Raw genomic sequence first — 21,124 nt, forward strand, 5'->3', positions numbered from 1 at the left:
ATGAAGTAAAATTGGTTCAACTTCTCTAGAATTGTTAACAAAAACCAATATGATCCATATCTTTTGTAAAAAAAAAAAAAAAAAAAAAAAAAAAAAAAAAAAAAACAGCAAGGTTAATAGAAGGAAGCAGAGTAGACATTTATTTTGACTGTTAGTATAAACGAAGAACATTGAATTAAGCTGAAAAACAGTATTCTAAATTTTCCATTTCTTCAAAAATGAAGCTTCAAAGTATAGAATTTATTGCATAGAATATTCCAAAGCTTGCAGGCTTACTTTGTGTAACAATGGGACTACATGGATAATTTGAATGTCCACCATTGCATTAAACAGGACTTACACCCTAGAGTAGTTTAGTTTTAGAACAGATATGTATTCCGTGTTTCAAAACACAGAGTTATACTTCTGCATTATCTTCAAACATAAAAAGAAAATCAAGAGACAGTGCTGCTTCTGTGTTATTCAGTTTGATGAACTTAGCATTATGATTTTCTCACGATCTTGCCAGAACATTTATTCGTGTTATGTTTGGTTTGTTGTTTTTTGTTTGTTTGTTTGTTTGTTTCAATGTGCAGGGTGCTCAGGGTGTTCAAGGATATCCTGGGGAAACTGGACCACGGGGCCTTCCAGGAACTTCAGTGAGTATGGTCTTAAATCTCACGTTACTTTAACCTTTGATTTTTCAAAGTAATCTATGGACTTATCTGACTCAGATTTGTTTGAGGTTTAGAGACTTGAATTTGTGAAATCCATACCTTTCTGCATAAGTCCAGTGTTTTGGGGTTTTTTTCTGTTTAATCATGATAATTTCCATGTTTTCAGACATATCCTTGTCTAAGTAGGCATAAATTTTTATTTTAAAATAACTACCCATAAATTAAAATTTAACGTTAATGTAAATAACTATAACAGAGGAATATGTTTGCAGTCAGACTATGTAAGCTCTACTATCTCTTCACCTCACAACATATTGCAGTGGTAGTGGTGAAAGGAGAAATGAAAAAAAGTAATATAACTCAGGTGAAAGCTGGGCACTTCAGGGATCTGATATTGGTGTGAATACCATAATTTTTTTACATAGTGGGTTGTTTTTTTCTTTTCCTTCTTTTTTGTAGGGCATACCAGGGAGACCAGGACCTCCTGGACCTAAGGTAGTCTCAGATTGGTAATGAAAATGAAAACTTTCTAATATGTGTAACATCTATTTGCATATTCTATGGGTGTTATTAAATTAAATTTTGTAAAAAGCTCCAAATTGTGTTTGTTTTTATAGGGTCTTATGGGAATGAAAGTAATAGGAACCAAAGGAAGAAAGGTATTTGCATGTAATGCTTAAAATATTTTTAAGTTTTGTTTCTGATATACTATGGTGAAATGTTTGGAAAAGTAGGTACTGTGAATAAAAATTCTCAATGTGTGTGTGGAAGTCTTTTACTGGAAGATGGAAACATGGCAGTATATAAGGACAAACTGTTTTCTCATGAGAGTTGAAGTTACAAATTTAAGACAGAAGAGTAGAAACCTAAGACGAGATAGGAGTTAATATTTACTAACACATCACATTTATATATTGTTTATATGTCAATATCATTTTTATTTGCTCAGCATTCCTAACTGCTTATCCAAGCACATAAAAACACTGGTAAATATAGAGCATCTGTAGACTCACAATTTCTTATGACCAATATCTTCTTTGTTTCAGCCCTCATGATGCTAGAAAACCTCCCAGATTTTGAGGGGAAAAAAAATTGGATGATTCATCTTTCGTTGTCTTACTTTGTCTGCCATATAATTTACATTCATAGAAATGACAAAGAATATGACCTCAGCCTGCAGTTGGAGGACCAGTGTAGTCAGTCTGAATGCCCTTACAGCATCATTTTAAGAACTAGGGTCATCTCAGAGTTAGGCTAATGGATCTGCACAGGTTCAGCTGTGGTCTGAAACATCACTGACAGTGGGATTGATTTTAGTTTTGTAATTACTACTAGGAGCATGCTAGAAGGTTCCTGGCTTAATGTTTAGAAATACAATTGATTATTCATGAAGCATTCCTTACTGTAACAGTGCAAGTACTTGCAAAGGCTTTCCCTTGGCTTAAAATCATCTAAATTCATGGATAATGTTTTGCTGAGCTCTGCAGGAAAAAGCATATTTAGGAATTTCCCTGTTCTAAAAGATCCTCAGTGCAAAGTGTACTGTGATATTAATCTTTAGATCGAGAGCACAAAAACTGATTTTACCTGTCAGTAATATATTATAATAATCTTCTTGTAGTATGGGATTACAATTCTGAGGATGTCACTGAAGACACTTCATATATTTTTATTGACTGTCTTGACCAAATTGCAAGAAAAATGATGATAATTGTAAGGAGATAATTTAAATAAAATTAGAGATAAAATGTTATTAAAGATACTCTTTGTGCTAATTCTAGATTCTTTGAAAGAAGACAGTATGCACATTCTGAAGTTTCTCACCTAGGAGAGGCTGTTATAGTAGTCTTATGTTTTCTGTATCTCTTTTTACTGGGAGATAAAATGCAAGCAAGCAGAAATGTTAATGGTATTAACAGGCAATTGTAAAGACAGAAAAAAAATCACAATGTCAAAAGTATAGTGGTAGTAATTTGAAACAAACAAACAAAAATTTGTAATTGTTTCATTTTTCCCTTTTTTTTTAAGGGAGACACTGGATTAACTGGACCCCCTGGACCACCAGGAACTGTTATCGTTACATTAAGTGGACCAGACAATATGACGGTAGTAAAATAGTCAAAGACTATGTTCAGGCAAACCATTCTACTGTTTTGTACTTTGTGCAAGGACATCCTTATCTTCACTGTCCTGGTAACATTTCTTTTCACCTATTCTAACTTTTTCAGTATTGTTATGTACTAAGCTTTTCTTACAATGTGTCTGTTCAGTTTTTCAAATATCCTTGAGAGTAGACTGGTGACTACATCAGCCAGTTCCCCCAGGACTCTGGGATACACCTCATCAAGATCCATATACGGATGTTCAGGCTCCTCAGGCGGTCGCAAACCTAATCTTCACTTACACAGTGAAGGGCAATGCTCCCCAGGTTCCCACCATCTGAACCATCTGCTTGAGGGCTGTGTGTAGAGCAGTCTCTGGTGAAGACTGAGGCAAAAAAGTTATTGAATCCCTCAGCCTTATCCTCATCTGCTGTTACCAGCCTGTCTGTGTTGCTCACTAGGGAGGGTATGCTCTCCTGGACCTTTCTTTTCCAGTTGGTGTATCTAGAGAAGCCTTTCTTAACCTTTTTTTGTGCTCCTAGTTATAGGCATGGGTGCTGATAGTAAGTTGCTTTTTCATTTAGTTATTTAAGTAGAGCTATCTATGCTTAAGTGATCTTGTCAGTGATATGAGGCTTTCCTATTTGTTACACTCGAATGTTTTGGTAAGCACAGAAATGCTTCAGTGACCGTATTAAATTTTGAATTAATTTATTACTTTTTCTCTATAATAGGACTTGAAAGGAGAGAAAGGAGAAAAAGGATCAAGAGGACTTCCAGGGCCAATGGGATTTACAGTAAGAGACTACAGTAAATCCCATAAATTTAGACATCCAGACAGCATCACCTAGTAAAGGCAATTCTTTAGAGTCCAGTATTACGCTACTTATGCTGACCTTTAATGAATACCTATTAATGTTATTCTACTTGCGCTTCTTCTTTACATCATTTAATAATAATAATAAAGATAAATCTGTATTTAATTTAGAAAATATGACTTAAAAATATGTGTATTTTGAGGGTGTCTTTGTTACAGGGGCCAACTGGTGATTCTCAGAGTGAAAAGGGTGACCGAGGAGAACCTGGAGCACAGGTATGTGAAAAAGGCACAATATGTTAATCTTCCTTGAAAAGCAGGTTTTTTCTATTGCTTTTCAGGGAAAAGCTGTTACTCTTTTGCTTTCCAGTTTTCAAATCAAATTTTCTAAGATGCGAAAACTCTTTCATCCTGTAAACCAGACTAGAGATCTTTTCTAATTTTCTTATTTTTTTTATTCTTTTATTTTTTCTTTGTAGGGTAAACCTGGTAAAGAAGGTGCTCCGGGTCTACCTGGATTACCGGTAATGAAGGAAACCTTCAAAATGTTTTTTAAGTAACAGTCATCTGTTTAGCATGGTCATATCTTTCTGTCACAGCCTTTGCAAAAAATGTTTGAGAATGCTGATTTGCATGCAGTGTTAAACATTTCCTGTCACAAAACCAGCCTTAGAACATACCATGTGCCTAAAGATTTGTGCAGGAGGGAGGGGGACACTACATAGATCTTGTGGCATCTTTGTAAAACAACAAGACTTGTTACTTGCAGCTAACTATCAGATGAGTTTGAGCCAGGTCAAAGAAACACTAAGTTCCAAAAAATTAACTCTTAATAAATTTCATTCTGGCTAATCAAGTTGAAATTTTTGCAAGAGATAAACCTTACCTCGTCCAAAATCAAGAAGCAAAATGACAAATTTTAATCAATAGAACCAGTGACATTCTTTTACAAAGAAAAGTTATAGTCAAGGTTGCAGCCATCTTAGCCTGAAATTAGATGACTGATTGATGTTAAAATTGTTACCTTGGAGGAAATGCCAAAATATAATTCTTAAACTAAGTCATTTTATACCCAAAATGATCTCATTTGTATACTGATTCAATAGTTATTCAATTTTATGTTTATTTCACTTTAATGACATCATTAGCGCCACAGTGACCTTACAAAAGCTGATTTCACATACGTCATCCTCCTACTAAAATGTTATCCTCATTGTGTCAAAACAACCTTAGCACTCAGTCTAAACATTCCAGTCTGACAGAAAACTTGGAATGACAGATTGCAAGACTTCGCTGTCTTATCACTCAGCTAACATGAATAATACCTTCTGTCATCACAAAGACAGGTCATTGTTCTCTTCCTATTTCTGCATTACAAACAAGAAGTGCATTCAACTGCATCTGCCCTGGCAAAATCCTTTTCCCTTACACATCTACACTTGCAGAAAGCCTTAGCAGCAGTCTGTGTTATTTTCCCTCCTGGTCTTGCTGACACCCCTTAGTGGTAGAGATCAGCATTATTGCAGGTATTGGAGAAGATCTGGAACATGAAGTTGCTGTATGTGAGAATATTACATTGCGTTCATTTTATCCTCTTTCAGAAACTCAGTTTGCAGAGGGAAGACAAATTAAAGCCTCATATATTTGTGCTGTTTGGAGGGGCTTCACCTTAGGATTGGTAGAATATGCCATTATAAGGGCATGCTTGGATGTGAGACTTGCAGTATTGCTTGCAGGCAAGGAACTTTACCCTAACCTGAGTCTTTCACTTAAATTTATTCCTGTGAGCAAGTCACGTTCACAGTGCCATCACCATAAAAAAAGAAGAATTCCGATTTTAAATCTTACTAATGACGTTGCTAAGAGATTATTTCTCACAAAATTGTCTGCTATCACCTGCAGGGACAACATGGTGAACAGGGCAAACCAGGACTGGCTGGCAGACAAGGAGCTAAGGTATTGGCTAATGCTTTTGTTTTTATTTTTGAGTATGGGGATAAGGTATGTTTGAAGGCTAGTACTTTACTTAAAAGATGACAAGTAATAGTATGTAGAATGGGGGATGGATCAACTTTAATAGATGGTGGGCACTAGTTCATGCACATCTTTGCCTGCTGGTGTGTTTCTGTAGTTTTTGGAGTATGTGACTGAACAGTTGTGTTGGGAACAGAAACAGTTCAAGAATAGAATTCCTTTAATGTTGTGAACAAAGTACTGAGGTGACAGAGGATACCAAATGTCATGTCATGTGTTGTTTTTAATGTTGGTTTTAATGAATAAACTTAACCAATTTCTGTCCTTTAATGAAGGGTGTGAAAGGAGACACTGGTCCACCTGGAGCTTGTGGTCGAGTAAGTGTAAATTAACTTCATCATAACATTTGTCTAAACTAGAATAAGCCCAACTGATTTCATATGGCAATTTCAGATGCCTCATGATGCTCTTACTGGAACATGTCATTCTGGGAGGTACTGTTATTGTTGGGTGTTTCACAGAGATGGCATCTCCCTTCATGTGGAATTGGATGCAAAATCAGCATCTCGTTAGACTTCAGTCATTTCCACTCCATTGGCCTTCTTAAAGGCCCCATCTGCATTTAATGGTAATCTTCTGTTCAAATTGTCCAAAAAGAAATAACTTTAAATAAGCTGAATAGTTTATGATATTGACAGAGCTGTAAAAATGCCCACTGCTTCTCAAAAAATTAATGGAAAAAGAAATTGTGAATTTTGTTCTAAGCAGTTTTTTGTTGTTTGCTTTAAAATTGGTGTACTATTAGTCCATCTGTGTTTCAATGTGATGTTTTTATTATCAAGGCAAAACTTTTACTGTAATCTTATTTTTGGGTAGCAAAGCCCATGCAAAGTAATCCAGAAAACAGCAAAAAATTATAGTTACAAAAAAGCAGAAGTATAGCTAGTAACATTCTGATTCTGCTGTTCAGTTAGAGAAACTCTAAAATCAAGAATTAAGAATATAATAAGAATATTGAAAATACTAATTTTAGATGAATAACTTCTATATGCATTTGTGTCTTAACTAAATGATTTTGTCTATTTTCATGTATGATTACATAGGAGAGTAGCCTAGATACTGCTGATGCTGCTTTTAGGCGGTAGAATACACTGATTCCTGAAGGTTCATGTGAAGAATGTTTTCAAGTTACTGTAATATTCATGATATCATCTCCAACTTGTACCCTGCCTGTATAATTGCATCCACAGACAGAGGAGTTCTCTGAGGGTTAAGGAACTTGATCGGAATTTTGTCTTTTGGCTTTATCTCTGTGTTAACAATTTTACTTCAATTTCTGACTGCTTGTGAGTAATTAGTATGTGACTAGAAAGGTCTCATGGTGTCACAACGTCATCATGATGAATGAACTCATAACGTTGTTCTAACTAAATGGTCAGTATGAGGCACTGTGCTTTTTCTCTTCACTCTTACTATTTTTTTCTTTTCTTACAATCTTTTTATTAAGACAGAGTATTATGATGTAGTTGGTGAAAAAGGAGATGAAGGACCTCCTGGACCTCCAGGACCAAAAGGTCAACGTGGCATGCCTGGTTAGTAGTACTTTTTTGGCTTTCACAGATTGTCTTTTGCCATTTTTTATTGCGTATCGCTCTAAAATAATAATTTTTTTCTTTTGTTTATTTTGGCCATGCTGTAAAATTAAAATGCACTCATTTATTTGAACCAGATTTTAGTGAGAATTGGCAGTGTGCCACAGCTGTGTAAATGGTATATGCCTGCACAGGCAAAACCAAACTCTTAAAAGATAAAATGAGAATAGAATGCAGAAGTTGAAATACTGTAATCAGTGTTACTGAGTAGTGCCTTGTGGTTCATACAGTTTTTTAATTAAAGTTCTAAACATTATTTTGCAGGGCCACAGGGTCCTCCTGGAGATGCTGGTAGACCAGGTATATGTAATAATTTAGTACCTCGATATTATATCCAGTCAGCTTTGTCAAAATCTTAATTTTGGAAGACTTTGAACATAACTCTAGGTGGCAAAAATATGTCACCCAAAAGTTTTACTGGGACAAGTATTTAAAGACAAATTAAAGAACATTTAGTATATATTTACATTGTCATTGTAATTATTTAATAAATCACAGCATAAAAAAAGATTCATGATATGGACTTTGAGACAATGTGTTTGTCTCATTCAACTTGCAAATTTTACTTTGCTTTGAAGTTCCATTTCTTGTTTATTTTTACATTTTTTCCTCTTTTGTTAGGTGTGTCAAGGCCTGGGCTGAGAGGTCCCCCAGGATTTCCTGGGCCTAAAGGGACAAAAGGAGAAAAAGGACAGGAGGGCTCGTGTATTGTAGGCCCTCCAGGACTGCCTGGGATTACTGGCAGAATTGGTTCTGCTGGGTTGCCAGGTCCTCCGGGAGAACCAGGTGATGTTTCATTATTGTATACACAATGTACAACAACAAATCTAGAGTCATCTCAATATCTAATTAATCAGATTATATAAATACTTAAGAATAGAGTGTATATTAAGTTATGCAATGTAATTTTTCTTTGGAAATTTCTTCTTAGAGCATTCATTAAATAGCATGTGAAGCAAAGATCTGTGCTTCATTGTTAATGAAATTCTGGAGAGAGGTATTGTGACTTCCTAGTATAAAAATTTCTCACTTTTTTCTATAACTGTGACTAAAAGTCTACTATATAATTACAGGAAGGACTAATGAGAGAAAATCTGTTCTTAAGATTAACTTTTCCAAAAGCTGCAGGATTTCTGTAAAACTACCTTCGGAAAGGGCTGTTCTATAAGTTAGAAAGATCACACAGATACCTTCTTAGGTGATACCTTCTGGACATAAGAGCTGATTTGAAGTTCTGGCAGCATGAAAACAAAATAGTAGTAAAGTAATAGATGAACCAATTGACTAGATGTGGTTTACAACACTTTTAGAAAGTGTATTAACCAGGAGAACATCTTTAAGAACCAGCATCATGTTTCATATGGTATGGCTTACACAAGTTCTTTTCTGATGTAATGCTTCTCTTTTCTCTCTTAAAGATATCTATCCTGCAAATATATTGCTCAATGTATCTTCTGTTTTTTCCAGAGTGATAGTAAATACACCAGAATAATTGTGACAAATATACTTGAACAACATTAATGATCTACAGTTAAAATAAAACTTTCCTTTCTAGTTCTAGAAAAGTAAGAGCTATGTTTCTGTTGATTCAAATAAAATGTAAATATTTCCCCCAGGGACTGTGCTTTTTAAAGGCACCTCCCTGGCTAGACAGATGGATCCAGCAGCAGCCTGATGAGATTTGCTTTAGCTTTGCCATACTTATTCTCAAATATTTGAAGTTAAAGGTGTTTTGGACTTGTCCAGGTAGTTCTGTCTTAAATAAATACTGACACCAGCTCATCCTTGGACCTTTTTTTCTGCTTTAGCAAATGGATAATTGTCTGACGTATTGGTGCCATGCTTGTTTCATTAACAGGTAGAGTAACTTTTAGAACAGGCCCACCCGGACTTCCTGGACAGCCAGGGTGTGCAGGACCTCCAGGACCTCCAGGAGACATTGGCATGAAAGGTCAGTGATTGTGTTTACTGGCTATATGTCACAGCTGATATAGTGTTCACTTGGATAACAAGATGTCAGAGACACCAGAAAATCTTACCGCTATGGGGTAAGCCTCTCCACATTTGAGAGCTCTTACAACATAGCAGAAATTAGAGTTGAAAAAAAAATTTATTCAGCCTCAGTACAGGGTTTTGTATATCTTGATTCTGAGTAGAATTTTTTTTTCTGCGTGAGAGTATTTCCTCTGAATGAGATCGGGAGCAGATTGTAATGGCAGTTACTGGCCTTTTCATGTGAAAACTAAGACACAGAGCTGAAAAATTCCTTTTCCATTTCTGCTTCCTTTCTGAAAAGTATCACTTAGAACCCTTCTGAAATTTTTAAATTAATTGGTCTCACAAGCTATTTGAGTTCGGAGGTTTTAAAAACAGTTTTAGAGATAGCAAGATGTTATCTTCCCCTTACACTAAACAGCACATTAAAGTGCACGTGCCAGAGCCACACATCAGTTGTATAGCATTGCAGCCAGGGTGTAGACCTTCTTTAGGACAATTGGTAAGGTTTTTGTGTTCCCCTGTTGTTATGTCCAACACCAGCAATTGGTCTTTGAAAGAAGGTTCCTTCTGCAATTATCACCACAGAAGCTACTAAATTTGTGTGCCTCTTGCCAGTCATTAAAGTGATCCTATGAAGCCATATTAGCTTGTAACCTGTGTTACTTTCTTCTTTTGAAAAAAACTGGCTTATCCGTAGTGAGTAACCAAACAGCTTATTGTAACTAGAATTGAAAAAATCAAGAGATTTAAGGTAGATGTTCCTATGTTGTCATTTAAATGTTGTCAGTTCTGATTCACTGTCTGACAACAGGTAGTCTTGTAGCGTATTAGAAGTGACCTTCCATTGAAGTTAAGGTCACATTTCCTGCTACTGCTCTTTGCCCAGGATATATTGGCCACCTCCTGCAACAAATTATGTAACACATTGGCTAAGCTTAGGAGTTACTTGCTGTTGAACAACTAACTTATTATATTCCTCCTAGGTGATGAAGCTTGCACATGTACCGATTGCAGCTATATTCCAGGAACACCTGGTCTTCCTGGTTCTCCTGGACCACGTGGCCAGGATGGCATCCCTGGTAAATGATCTCAGTGTTCCTCATGGGATAGTAGAAAATGCCAATACCTTACTTTTAGCATGAGAATCAGGACTGGTATGAGCATGTCTGCAGCACGCAATATTCTCCATCCCTGAAATAGCCCTGAAGTTGTGATAAGAATGCATAATGCAGCTCCATTTGCTGATGTGAGCCTGTACCCTAAAAGCATTTGTGCCTAAACACTGAGCTTAGGTGCAGCTTGTAGCCAGGTCAATCTGTGCACATGCAATCAGTGTGAATGGCAGTAACATTCAGTGCTGAGTGTGATTGTCAGAGCTTGTCAAAATATGCTGTTTCTTTTGCAGGTAGAGAAGGAACACCAGGTCCCAAAGGAGCTCCAGGTTCTCCAGGTGCACCAGGGTTTCCAGGACCCCAAGTAAGACTTGCATTTTTCAGATTATTTTTCAGATCCCATAATAATTTCATATAAATGTCACAGCTGGTGTTACATGCTGTGTTACACTAGGTGACTTCAACAGTTTTCTGTTGTGGCCTTGCCTTGCATGTTTTGCACAATTCTGGGCTCTCTAATAGCAAAAGGATACTAAGATACTTGAAACTGACCAGAGGAGGGCAACAAAGCTGGTAAAAGGGCTAGAAGACATGTCCAGTGAGGAGAAGCTGAGGACGCTTAGGTTGTCTACTCTGGTGAAGAGGAGGCCAAGATTCTGTTCATCTACATAATCATGGCAGTGGCTGTTAAGCATGTATGATTTTTGTCTGTATATGTATACTGTATACTTTGTCTGCTGTGATTTTTTTCAGATCTCTCACTTCTCTTGTGTCCAGCATATCTTGGCAAATCCAGACTTGCCAAAGCCCCAGCTGTACTGAGAAACTTGTAATGCCCTGTTTACTGGTACAGAGGACATTTCCTTCCTGGGAAACTTGCTGAAGAGGGTTGGCAGGCACCTGCCACAGACATAGCACTTGATTGTTTTAACTTGTGCCAATAGTAATAATTATTCTTGGGAAAATACAGTAGGCACTGTCCAGTACAAAACTGTCACGCACAAATATATATTGTGGTGGCATACAGATATATAATTGAAAGAGCCTGCTCATGGGTTTTTTTGTGTTTTTTTTTCCATCTCCCAAGATTTCATGAGCCCAAGGTTGCTAGATCTCAATGTGCTTTCAGCCTTTCAGCTTTACATTATGCCCTAAAGGGTCAAGAAAAGAGCACTGAAATTAGCTACAGATAGCCAACTATGGCAGTTATAGTGTCCCTAGAGAGAGAGTCCTACAAGGAGAAAAAAATCTCAGATTTTAAGATATTTTCTCGTACTCTTATTTGTGCCACAGATTGAAGTGTGCACTTTCAGTAAATAGAGATGAGAATAAAGAGAATTGTTCTCAGGTATTCAATTTAAATACTACTAAAAAGCAAGCAAACAAACAAACAAAAAAAAGCCCATCTGAAAACAGTTGTCGTGTCTAGCACTGAAATTTTCTGATTGCTTTTTTTCCAGGGACCTCCAGGTTTTAAAGGAGATCAAGGACGTAAGGGATCAAAAGGTGAGCCAGGGTATGTGTATCCAGAGGGACCAAAAGGGGAGCAAGGAGATCCAGGAGCCAGGGGAGACAAAGGAAGAAAAGGATCAAGTGGATTTCTGGGAAGACCTGGCTCTAAAGGTCACAAAGGTTCTAAAGGTGAAGAGGTGAGTATGCACTGTCTGCAGTGAATACAGAATTCATGAAAAGCTTAGTCAGTGATTTTATCTTATGTAACAATCTGTTTTACCTATTGTGATATTTCAGCTGAATATCCTCTCCCTGACTTAGAGGTGCTATGCTTATCTATAGCAGCCAATCCCAAGTGAAAACAAGAGAATGACAGTAAATATTCTTGTGTAATACCAGAGAGAAATGAGGCTGGTGTGGATGCAGTGGACTATCTTAGATTTCTGTGATAAATGAAACAAAACAAAGAAAAAAAAAAAGATTTTTTTTTTCTGTCTACTTACAGTGCTTAAAAAAAAATGTCCAAATGATTCCTATTTGGTCTTTAGGAGTTAATCTTGTGGAAGCCCCATCCCTGGAGGCATTCAAGGCCAGGCTGGATGTGGCTCTGGGCAGCCTGGTCTGGTGGTTGGCAACCCTGCACATAGCAGGGGGTTGAAACTCGATGATCATTGTGGTCCTTTTCAACCCACAGAAGCTGGGAGAATAACTTTTAAGAGTAGAATTGTTAGGACAGAGCTCTATGCTCAGCAGAAACAAAAAAACTAGCAATTATCATTGTGCTGTGTTGGCTGAGAAACTGTAAAAGCAATCCAGATATCTCTCTATCTAAACTTGACCTCATTGTAGTCAAGGAGAATAAACGTTGAGCTTTTGTTTTTTCCCAAATGTTGCTTTGAAAAATAAGAAATAATAGTTCAGTGTAATGCCACAGTGCTTGAAAATTGAGCTGGTTTGTACTATTTCACCTTTAATAAAAAGGATGAACAAATGCCCTTTGCTTGTAACCATTGATACTAAATTCATATTTTCTTGATCACAAATAATTCAGTCATAAAAGTCATCTTCAGTTAACAGAGCTGCTCTGCTGCTGCAATAATGTGATATCACAGTCACAGAGAATCAGGCATTTTGTTTTGAAAGTTAACATGAAAAGCACGTAACTTGTGAGATACAGACATGTATAATCATTAATAGGGATTGGCTGGTTCAAAAGGAGATAGAGGGCAACCTGGATTGCCTGGTAACCCTGGTCTTCCTGGAGAGATGGGGCTTCCTGGACTGCCAGGATATGGACCACAAGGAATAAGAGGTGTCAAAGGCTCTAAAGGATTACCTGGTCCACATGGATTGCCTGGAGAAGCTGGTTTGTAACTTAATATTTAATTATTCTTTACCTATGTTAAAGATTTCAATTGCAGAGAGACACTGAAGACAAAGATAATACTATGAAAAATAGGAAGTTTTTCTTAGGATGAGATTTGTGTTGTTCCAGCTTCGGTCCAACTAGAAAAAATAGCAAAAATCTTAGGGTCATAAGACAGCTGAGATTGGAAGGGACCCTATCAGGTCCATTGGTCCAAAATCCTGCTCAGAGAATGGTAAGCTATTAGATTAGAACAAGTTCCTCAAAGCATTATCCAGTCAAGACTTGAAAACTTCCAAGGAAAGAGTGCACATTTTTCAGCAGCCTGTTCCAGTGCTTGACTCTTCATCATAAAAAAGATCCCTTAATTATATATCCAGTTATCAATGTGAGTTAAGTCATCAGGGAAAACAGGAAAGATTGAATCAGCGCCAGAATCATCAGTGTGTTCATTTAAAGGCAAGTATAATCTGGCAGAACTTGAAGTTGAATGGGACAGATGCACTCAAGATACGGTCAAGTCACTTCTTAAAGAGAATTTTTGAATTTTAGATCCTTGGGGATTCTGAAGCTTAGTGTTTGTAACTGCAGTGACACATTGGATTCTGTATGCCTAAGCTGTTGACTCATTTAAGATGCGAATTTGTGATCCAAAGAGGTGAAATGATCAGAGTACATCTGTCTGAGCCTTCGTCACTCTTTCTGGGTTTGTCATATTGTTCCACTTATCAAGAAATCAACATAAATCTGTTGGAGACATTGCTGGATGTGAGGTTTTTTGGTTTGTTTCTTTTCATCTGATCTGAGGGCAGTCATTGTTGGTGTTGACAGTAACTTTTATTTCCTATTTGAAATCATTTTGTGCTCTTTTTTCTGGTTTTCCACCAGACTGCAGGAGGGCTGAGATGAAGTTATGAGGTGGGCTTAGTGTCAATAAAACTATTCCCCTGTATTAAGTCAGGATTTGAAGGTTATTCAAAATCTGTCAGGGCTTCAGAAGTATGGGAACTGCAGTCGACTTCATTTTTAACTGAGTAGATTCCTTGCTAATATTTTAAATGCCTAACATTTCCAAACTGTAAGACTTTCATAATGTATTTCTTGAAGGTCTGAAAGGAGAGACCATTAGGATAGCTCCATTGCCTGCGTTGCCAGGACCTCAAGGACCAGATGGTTTACCTGGATCCCCAGGAGTGCCTGGTGAGAACGTTTACTCTTAGTAATGTCAGAATCAGAGATGATCTGATTGGAATTTCTCTACCATCTCTAGCTGGATAAAACTGTTGGGTTATTTTGAGAAAACTGTTAGAAGAATTTCTGTGCTGCAGACACTAAGGGATAAGCTATATCTCCGTCTTTCAAGAAAATTAGGGGAAGTGGACATAAAAATGAACAGAAAAGGCGTGTGGGGCCATGCCCACAGTATGCAGTACTGTGAAGGGTCTAAGCAGTGCTATATTCTGTTTTCCAAGAAACAGAGACTTCAGGTGTGTATGTTGCAGCTCATATATCCTAAAAGGCACCTCTGACATAATTTTGCAAAGTCTAATCTAAAATACACTGCAAATCCTGCAGTTCTCAAAAGAGAAGAATTAAAATTTGTTTAAAGCATTCTTCAGCCCTCAGTAGTAACAGTAAAAAAAATCTCATACAGTAGTTGCAAGCTTGCTCGAATAACTACACTTCTATTACTAAGTTTCCAGGCTCCTTTTAAATTATTAATCATTGTTCCAACATACTGTGAGTGATCCTGAGTCTCCTTTATGGCTGGGTTCAGGGCTTCGGTTTAGAGGGATGCTTTTCTGACAGCTGGTCTTCTAAATGTTGCAGTGAGACTGAGGCTAACTGGAAGGCCTCTTTGATTTCATGTTATAGAACAGTAGTCCTTAAAATTGCCCTTAATAGCACAGAAAAATCTATTGTCAGTTTAATGGTAACTTATTTAGTTGGTTCTGCTCTGAGCCTCAGCCGTATGGTGTGTTGCTTGAACATTCTCAGCAAGTGGAAGATTTGTATCTGCACATAGTTGTTCAAAACAATTGAAATTGGGAATATTGCATAAAGACTTAACTCACAGACTCATGTCTGCTTCGACGTTGTGAACACAAAGATCACAATTATTACTGGAAGTGATGTGGAGGATAAATAGTGTCAAAGATCTCATAATATGATCTACAGTGATGTTCTACTTAATAATGATAAACTAGAAAACACCAAGTTATAACATAATAAAGCTCTGTGGTAAGATGCATCACAGTTTATGTATTTTCTTTGAACAGGTAGGGTTGGAACGAGTGGTCAGCCAGGTGATGTGGGGCATCCAGGGCCAACAGGTGACACAGGCTTTCCAGGGCTTGGGTTTCCTGGAAATCCAGGCCCAAAAGGTAAAATACACTTTTTGACCTTTAAAAAGCAAAACAAAACAAGACCTTTTTTTTTCTTGCTTTTGGTAATTTTTTTGTTATTTATTTATTTATTGTTAAATCTGAATTGAAATAGATTTAAAAAAAATAAATGAACATTAGTCAGGTGAGTTTTAGCACTCTTGTGATTTACTGCCTTCAAGTTGCAATAGTTGCAACACTGCCTTCAGATTGCAAATTTGAAGTATTTCAGAGACATATTAAAGCTGTCAGTAGGAAAATATTTTAAAAGATGATTCTAAAGAGTAAATGCTTCCTGGAATATTGGCCTAATAAATAGTTCTGAGTGCCACACTTACTTCAGATGGATTCTGTTTACCTGTGTGTGTGTTACAGAGCTGTACAAGTAGCAGTAGTTCATTTTTAATCAGTGTTGATTCAATACAGTGTTGTATCTGGTCTACTCTGGAGGAAATGGCATTTTGAATACTGTGAATTTGGCCCTTCCTCATGCACAGTCATACCCCTCTTTTATATATGCCTTTGGATAATATAAATATTATGAACTACTCTCATAGTCCCATCAGGAAACACAAACAAAAAGTAGAAAGCTCTGATACTAAAATTACTACAATGTAGCTTGTTGAAGAGTATAGTAGGGTGCTGGCACCAGAATGGGTTCACTCCAGTTAGTTACTTAACACTTGAAACAAGTAACTGAGCAGTGTTACAATGAGTATTGAGTGAATATTTAGAGGAGACCATGTGCGGTAGGTGCGTGTTAGGGTGTAACTTAGTGAAAGCGCATAATTGCATACATACAAATACCTACTTGTAAAATAAGGTGATAAATACGGTATTTGTACTGACATTTCATTTCATTTGTAGGAAATAAAGGACTTCCTGGAGGCAGAGGGGCACCAGGTTGTGAAGGAAAGATGGGAGAGCCAGGCCGAGCTGGAAATCTGGGACAACCAGGAGAAAAGGTTAGAAATACAGCACAGACTTTTTCATAGGTCTCATTCATTAAATGTGTAAACGATTTAAGAAGTGTGAGGAAAATAAGAACTCCTATATTTAGTAACCCATGATGCACAATCGATGAAATGAAATCTCTTATAAAAGAGGTGTAAAGTAAAATTTTAACTAAAGATGCAGGATTTCAGATCTCCAAGTGTTTGGGATGTTTTGGTACTTCTGTTTGCAGAGCACAATGAGGTTATTGCATTGCTTTCAGCAAAATTAAATAAATAAATAAATAAATAGCACAGCTTCTGAAAAGATGGGTACTCAGAAATATATGATAGCACATGTAATTGTAGGACACTTGACTAATCTGTAATTGGGATCTAAATGTGAACAAAATAATAACACTTCACTATTTTGAAAAGATGGCATTTCTTCCTTTGTGTGTTTTCATATGACATTCTTTTATGTGTTGTGTTTCTTTTTTGTTTTTGTTTGTTTGTTTCTTTAATATGACAAAGAATGAGTGTTTAAATTATTTGGGTTTGTTTGTTTAATTATTATTTATGCTGTGCCTCAAGCCACAGGACAACTTGATTTAAAGTGACCTTTCTGATCCAAATATGTAATCAGTGGCTTGTATAAGCTCAGCTCTACTAACTAGCTTTAAGAACATACTGGTTTGCTCATACCCCAGAAAACCAGCACTTCTGTCAGCCAATAAGAACAAACGGTTCAACTTTTCCTTTCAGGGAAGAGAGTCAACGCATTTGTCATAAAAACAGTATTCTTGGAAAACAATGTTCAGAAGAATTACAAGGGGAAAAGAAGAAAACAAAAATAACTGAATATTGTGAATATTCTAGGTGCTGACTTTGATTACTTAAATAAATATCCTAATGAAAAAATGACTGTCATGTAAAATAAAGGAAAAAAATTATATTCAGATATAGCTCCAACATTTTTCTGTTAAAACAAGCATCATAATGTAGTAACAGCCAAACAGATGGAATTGCCTTTTTATGCTTAGAAGCAATTTCCTAGAGGTAGGAGATAGGGTTCAAAAGCTATTTAGACAAATTAATATATTGGTGCGGAATCTGCAGCTAGTCAATAAGGAACATCCAGTGTTTACTGAATTGGAGACATTACACATGGTAAGGTGAAAGATCCCCAGGAATAGATGATGATTAATAATAATAAAAAAAAAAAGCTAGCTGATCACAGGGTGAAGAAAATATTTTGGCAGATTTGCAAAGTGTAGTACACAGTGATTGTCTGTATTTCTGTGTTGCAGGGTGACCCAGGCATGATTATTCCCGGAGAGCCAGGCAAACTAGGTTCACCAGGAGGTCGTGGCATTCCTGGCCCAAAAGGTGATACTGGATTTCCAGGACTTCCAGGCTTACCAGGGCATGCTGGACGTGATGGCAATAGTGGCCTAAGAGGTACTGTGGTCAAATAAGCATGAGGAACACAGCAAGTTACATCCATGTTTTAAGGAAAGGGAAGCCAAGTCAAAGAGTGTTCACTCAAAGCTTCAAACTACTATCTAAATTGTTATGAAAACAGCCTCCTTTCTTTTAGGAGATCCAGGCTCATCTGGTGTTCCTGGGGATCCAGGTTTTCCAGGGAAACCTGCTGAATGTCTTACTGGCCTGCCAGGTTTGCCAGGTGTCCAGGGAGCTACAGGCCCACCAGGTAGGATGCTCTAAATCAAATGAGCTTTTTGGCTGAGTGGTTCTTGGTTTTATTTCTGCCTTCCAATTTTCTGAGGGACCTGAAGTTGTTTATGGGTATTGATTATGGGATAATCTGCAAGAAATTGAGATCTCATTTAAAAGGAAGAATTATCTGCAGATTGGAGGAAGCACACGACTGATTAAGATAGATTAAGAGTCAGATTGCATTATACGGCCCCAAAAATGATCATGAACTGATGCAAATTCCACAGGTAAAAGTCTGTTTCAGTCATCTGTCTCATTGGGGTTGAACTTCATGCAATATTATTGATAAAGAAGCAAAACAGAGGAAGATTCTCAACTATAGGGAAAACCAATTCAGGGATTCAGAGTACCTGCATCTACTGTGTATGATTTCCGTTCCAAGAGAAGCACACTCAGACACTCTGCTCAGTTATTCTCCTGTATGTGAACTCAAAAAAATTATTTCATCATGGTGGGAAATCACTCCTCACAGTTTTTGGAGGATGAGAGTAGAACTGGTATTTTAAGTTTGTCTAATCTGTCCTGTGTATGTTTTCACATAGATGTCTTCTGTATAGTTGTCAGAGTTCAAGAAGAGTTTTGTACTTACGATGGCAAGATAGATGAAGGTTAATTTTCCAGCAAGGTATACCTTACATACATCATCATGCATTTTTTCTTAGGAAGAAGAGGTTCACTAGGTTCAAAAGGCAAACTAGGTCCTCCTGGCTTGGGTATCCCAGGAATCTACGGAAAGCCTGGGGAACCTGGATTAATAGGTCTTCTGGGAAACACAGGACTGCCTGGTCTCAAGGGACAGTCTGGAAGACCAGGAGTCTCTGGTGTGCCAGGTAAGGTCTCTGCAAGTACGTGTTTTGACATAGAAGTCTGGTCAGTCTCTGCAAAAAGGTGTCAGTCTTGGTGACATGTAATCAACTCTAAGTTGAAAATACAGAAATAGTTTACATTAGCAGTTTTCATATACAAACCTGTATGATCTTATATGGAAGACAAATCAATCATTATTTCCTGAATAATTAGGATATCCAGAAGCTGTTATGAACCAGTACCAAATTCTCTACAGGGCTCTTTAGAGAATAGGTTACTTACATTATTTTCTGTACAGCAATGTCTGAAACAGAACACTAGCTAGTTAACATTCAGAGTCTTCCCAGCATAATGAAAGTGTAAAGAATATAGAAAGAATATAGTAACTCTTACTCAGAATCCCTTTCCAAATGGGTAGCTTATTAATGCTACCTTTCTTCTTTTTTTTTTTTCCGGGGAAAAAGAAAAAAAAAGCTCAGAGTGTGTCAGAGTTATGACTAAACTGTTACAGGGCTGACTTTAAGTAGGTAATCCCTATAGGGTGAGTTGTTTAGTTGGGTTATTTTTTCAGAAATATGTTCATACTTGGTTTGTAGAATAAAAGAAATCACGTATGTAGTGCAGCTTTTTTAACACAGATTTTTCAGTACTCTTAAATCCTGTGTTATTCTATTGCAAGGAGATGGTACATACATTTTCATACATCCAACTTTAAAATTAATGATGAATATGCAGGCCAAACCTGGGCTTGTAATGTCATTTGAGGTGAGCTGTCATGTCCTGGCTGGCCTCCAGCTCCTGAACCAGAAAGGAATGTCTTTCCCACACATCCTGTGACAGATGTCACAGCCCGATACAGATATCAGGTATATTACAGTCGCTCTCAATTATTTCATTAATTGGTAGAAGCTATTGCAGCTGTTAGTAAACCCTCAAACTACCCAGGTTAATCTGTATGTAAGTGCTGTTTCTGTTGTTAAAAGCTGGTAAACTTGCTTCTACAGTTATGTTCTCGAAATGGAGAAAAGATTAAAATAATTAATTAACCATTTAAATCACAGACACATGTGTAACTTTCTGAAGTAGTGTTCTATGTTACTCATCAGTATTAACAAATACATTTCTATTGTTTCATTTTCACAGGCCCTAGAGGAGAGCCAGGCATAATGGGCCCATTAGGAATTCCTGGACCCCCTGGCAGGATTGGAAGTCCGGGCAACCCTGGTATCAGAGGCAAGTGACCAAATTACATGCCTTCATTATTTCTTAAGAATACAAGAGCTTAACCAGAATTTCATCGTGTCTGGGTAAATCTTTGACTTCTGGACCCTTGCCGTCTACCGACAGAACAGAGTTTTCTTTTAGCAGTACTGAATTGTCACCTTTCCTACTTCACTGGTATTTGTAAAAATGGGTAATGATTTGCTACAGAGCTTTTTGCTCTGTTTGTTTGTTTGTTTGTTTTTTTCTCTCTGTCTCATTCATGTTCTACATATTATCTTTAGAAAATATATTTTCTTTCAGGCTCTTTTGGCTTCCCAGGGCTAAAAGGAAGAAAAGGGCTTCTTGGAGCACAAGGTGAACCAGGTGACAAAGGTTTTCCTGGACCATCTGAAACCTTGGTTGTGATTGGAAATAAAGGAGAACAAGGCTCAAAAGGTACACCTTCACTTTTTCATCATTCAAAACTAGTTAGGGTTGTCATCTGTGTTGCAGTTTCAGTGGATTCTAACATACAAAAGACAGTAACTTCACTACTCAAAGTATTCACATGGCTTTCTAGTAATTTTTGCCAAACACTCCAACTGCCTTTTCTTGTGAGATAGCTGGATATTACACTGAATATTTATCTCCATTTTAACAAGTTCATCCTTAATAATCCTCACATTGTAATGTTAAATCAGTAATAAAATGTGACTATAAGAGGTTTATTTAAATAAATCTTGTGTGTCTTCACACACATAGTGTGTGAGCAGGAACAAGTATGCTTACCAGCTGAATACCAGATCATAAAGAAGTTGACTCTGCTTAGGTATATTTGACTGTCAGAGGATTTATTTTCTGTGTAATATTAGGAGAGACCCAGCATATGAGTTCTGCATGCTCAACTAATGCTATCTGGCTTTGTGTAG

At 37.1% G+C, this 21,124-nt stretch overlaps 1 protein-coding gene across 4 annotated transcripts in view; it reads left to right on the forward strand.

Moving 5' to 3' along the window:
- COL4A3 (collagen type IV alpha 3 chain) overlaps positions 1 to 21,124 on the forward strand; it is a 79,249-nt gene that overhangs the window by 39,792 nt on the left and 18,333 nt on the right. For all 4 annotated transcript variants that reach the window (XM_025153679.3, XM_025153680.3, XM_015276989.4 and 1 more), the window contains 25 exons: positions 576 to 638; positions 1,116 to 1,151; positions 1,274 to 1,315; positions 2,685 to 2,762; positions 3,493 to 3,555; positions 3,795 to 3,851; positions 4,055 to 4,099; positions 5,478 to 5,531; positions 5,885 to 5,926; positions 7,057 to 7,141; positions 7,466 to 7,501; positions 7,823 to 7,987; positions 9,060 to 9,152; positions 10,183 to 10,278; positions 10,605 to 10,675; positions 11,772 to 11,960; positions 12,961 to 13,129; positions 14,237 to 14,329; positions 15,409 to 15,513; positions 16,381 to 16,478; positions 17,756 to 17,906; positions 18,046 to 18,159; positions 18,848 to 19,015; positions 20,136 to 20,225; positions 20,517 to 20,651. In XM_025153679.3, the coding sequence (XP_025009447.2) occupies positions 576 to 638; positions 1,116 to 1,151; positions 1,274 to 1,315; positions 2,685 to 2,762; positions 3,493 to 3,555; positions 3,795 to 3,851; positions 4,055 to 4,099; positions 5,478 to 5,531; positions 5,885 to 5,926; positions 7,057 to 7,141; positions 7,466 to 7,501; positions 7,823 to 7,987; positions 9,060 to 9,152; positions 10,183 to 10,278; positions 10,605 to 10,675; positions 11,772 to 11,960; positions 12,961 to 13,129; positions 14,237 to 14,329; positions 15,409 to 15,513; positions 16,381 to 16,478; positions 17,756 to 17,906; positions 18,046 to 18,159; positions 18,848 to 19,015; positions 20,136 to 20,225; positions 20,517 to 20,651 (2,338 nt within the window). The remainder of the gene's footprint in view (positions 1 to 575; positions 639 to 1,115; positions 1,152 to 1,273; positions 1,316 to 2,684; positions 2,763 to 3,492; positions 3,556 to 3,794; positions 3,852 to 4,054; positions 4,100 to 5,477; positions 5,532 to 5,884; positions 5,927 to 7,056; positions 7,142 to 7,465; positions 7,502 to 7,822; positions 7,988 to 9,059; positions 9,153 to 10,182; positions 10,279 to 10,604; positions 10,676 to 11,771; positions 11,961 to 12,960; positions 13,130 to 14,236; positions 14,330 to 15,408; positions 15,514 to 16,380; positions 16,479 to 17,755; positions 17,907 to 18,045; positions 18,160 to 18,847; positions 19,016 to 20,135; positions 20,226 to 20,516; positions 20,652 to 21,124) is intronic.

This window comes from Gallus gallus, chromosome 9 (genome assembly GCF_016699485.2).
Source record: "Gallus gallus isolate bGalGal1 chromosome 9, bGalGal1.mat.broiler.GRCg7b, whole genome shotgun sequence".
Lineage (NCBI taxonomy): Eukaryota > Metazoa > Chordata > Aves > Galliformes > Phasianidae > Gallus > Gallus gallus.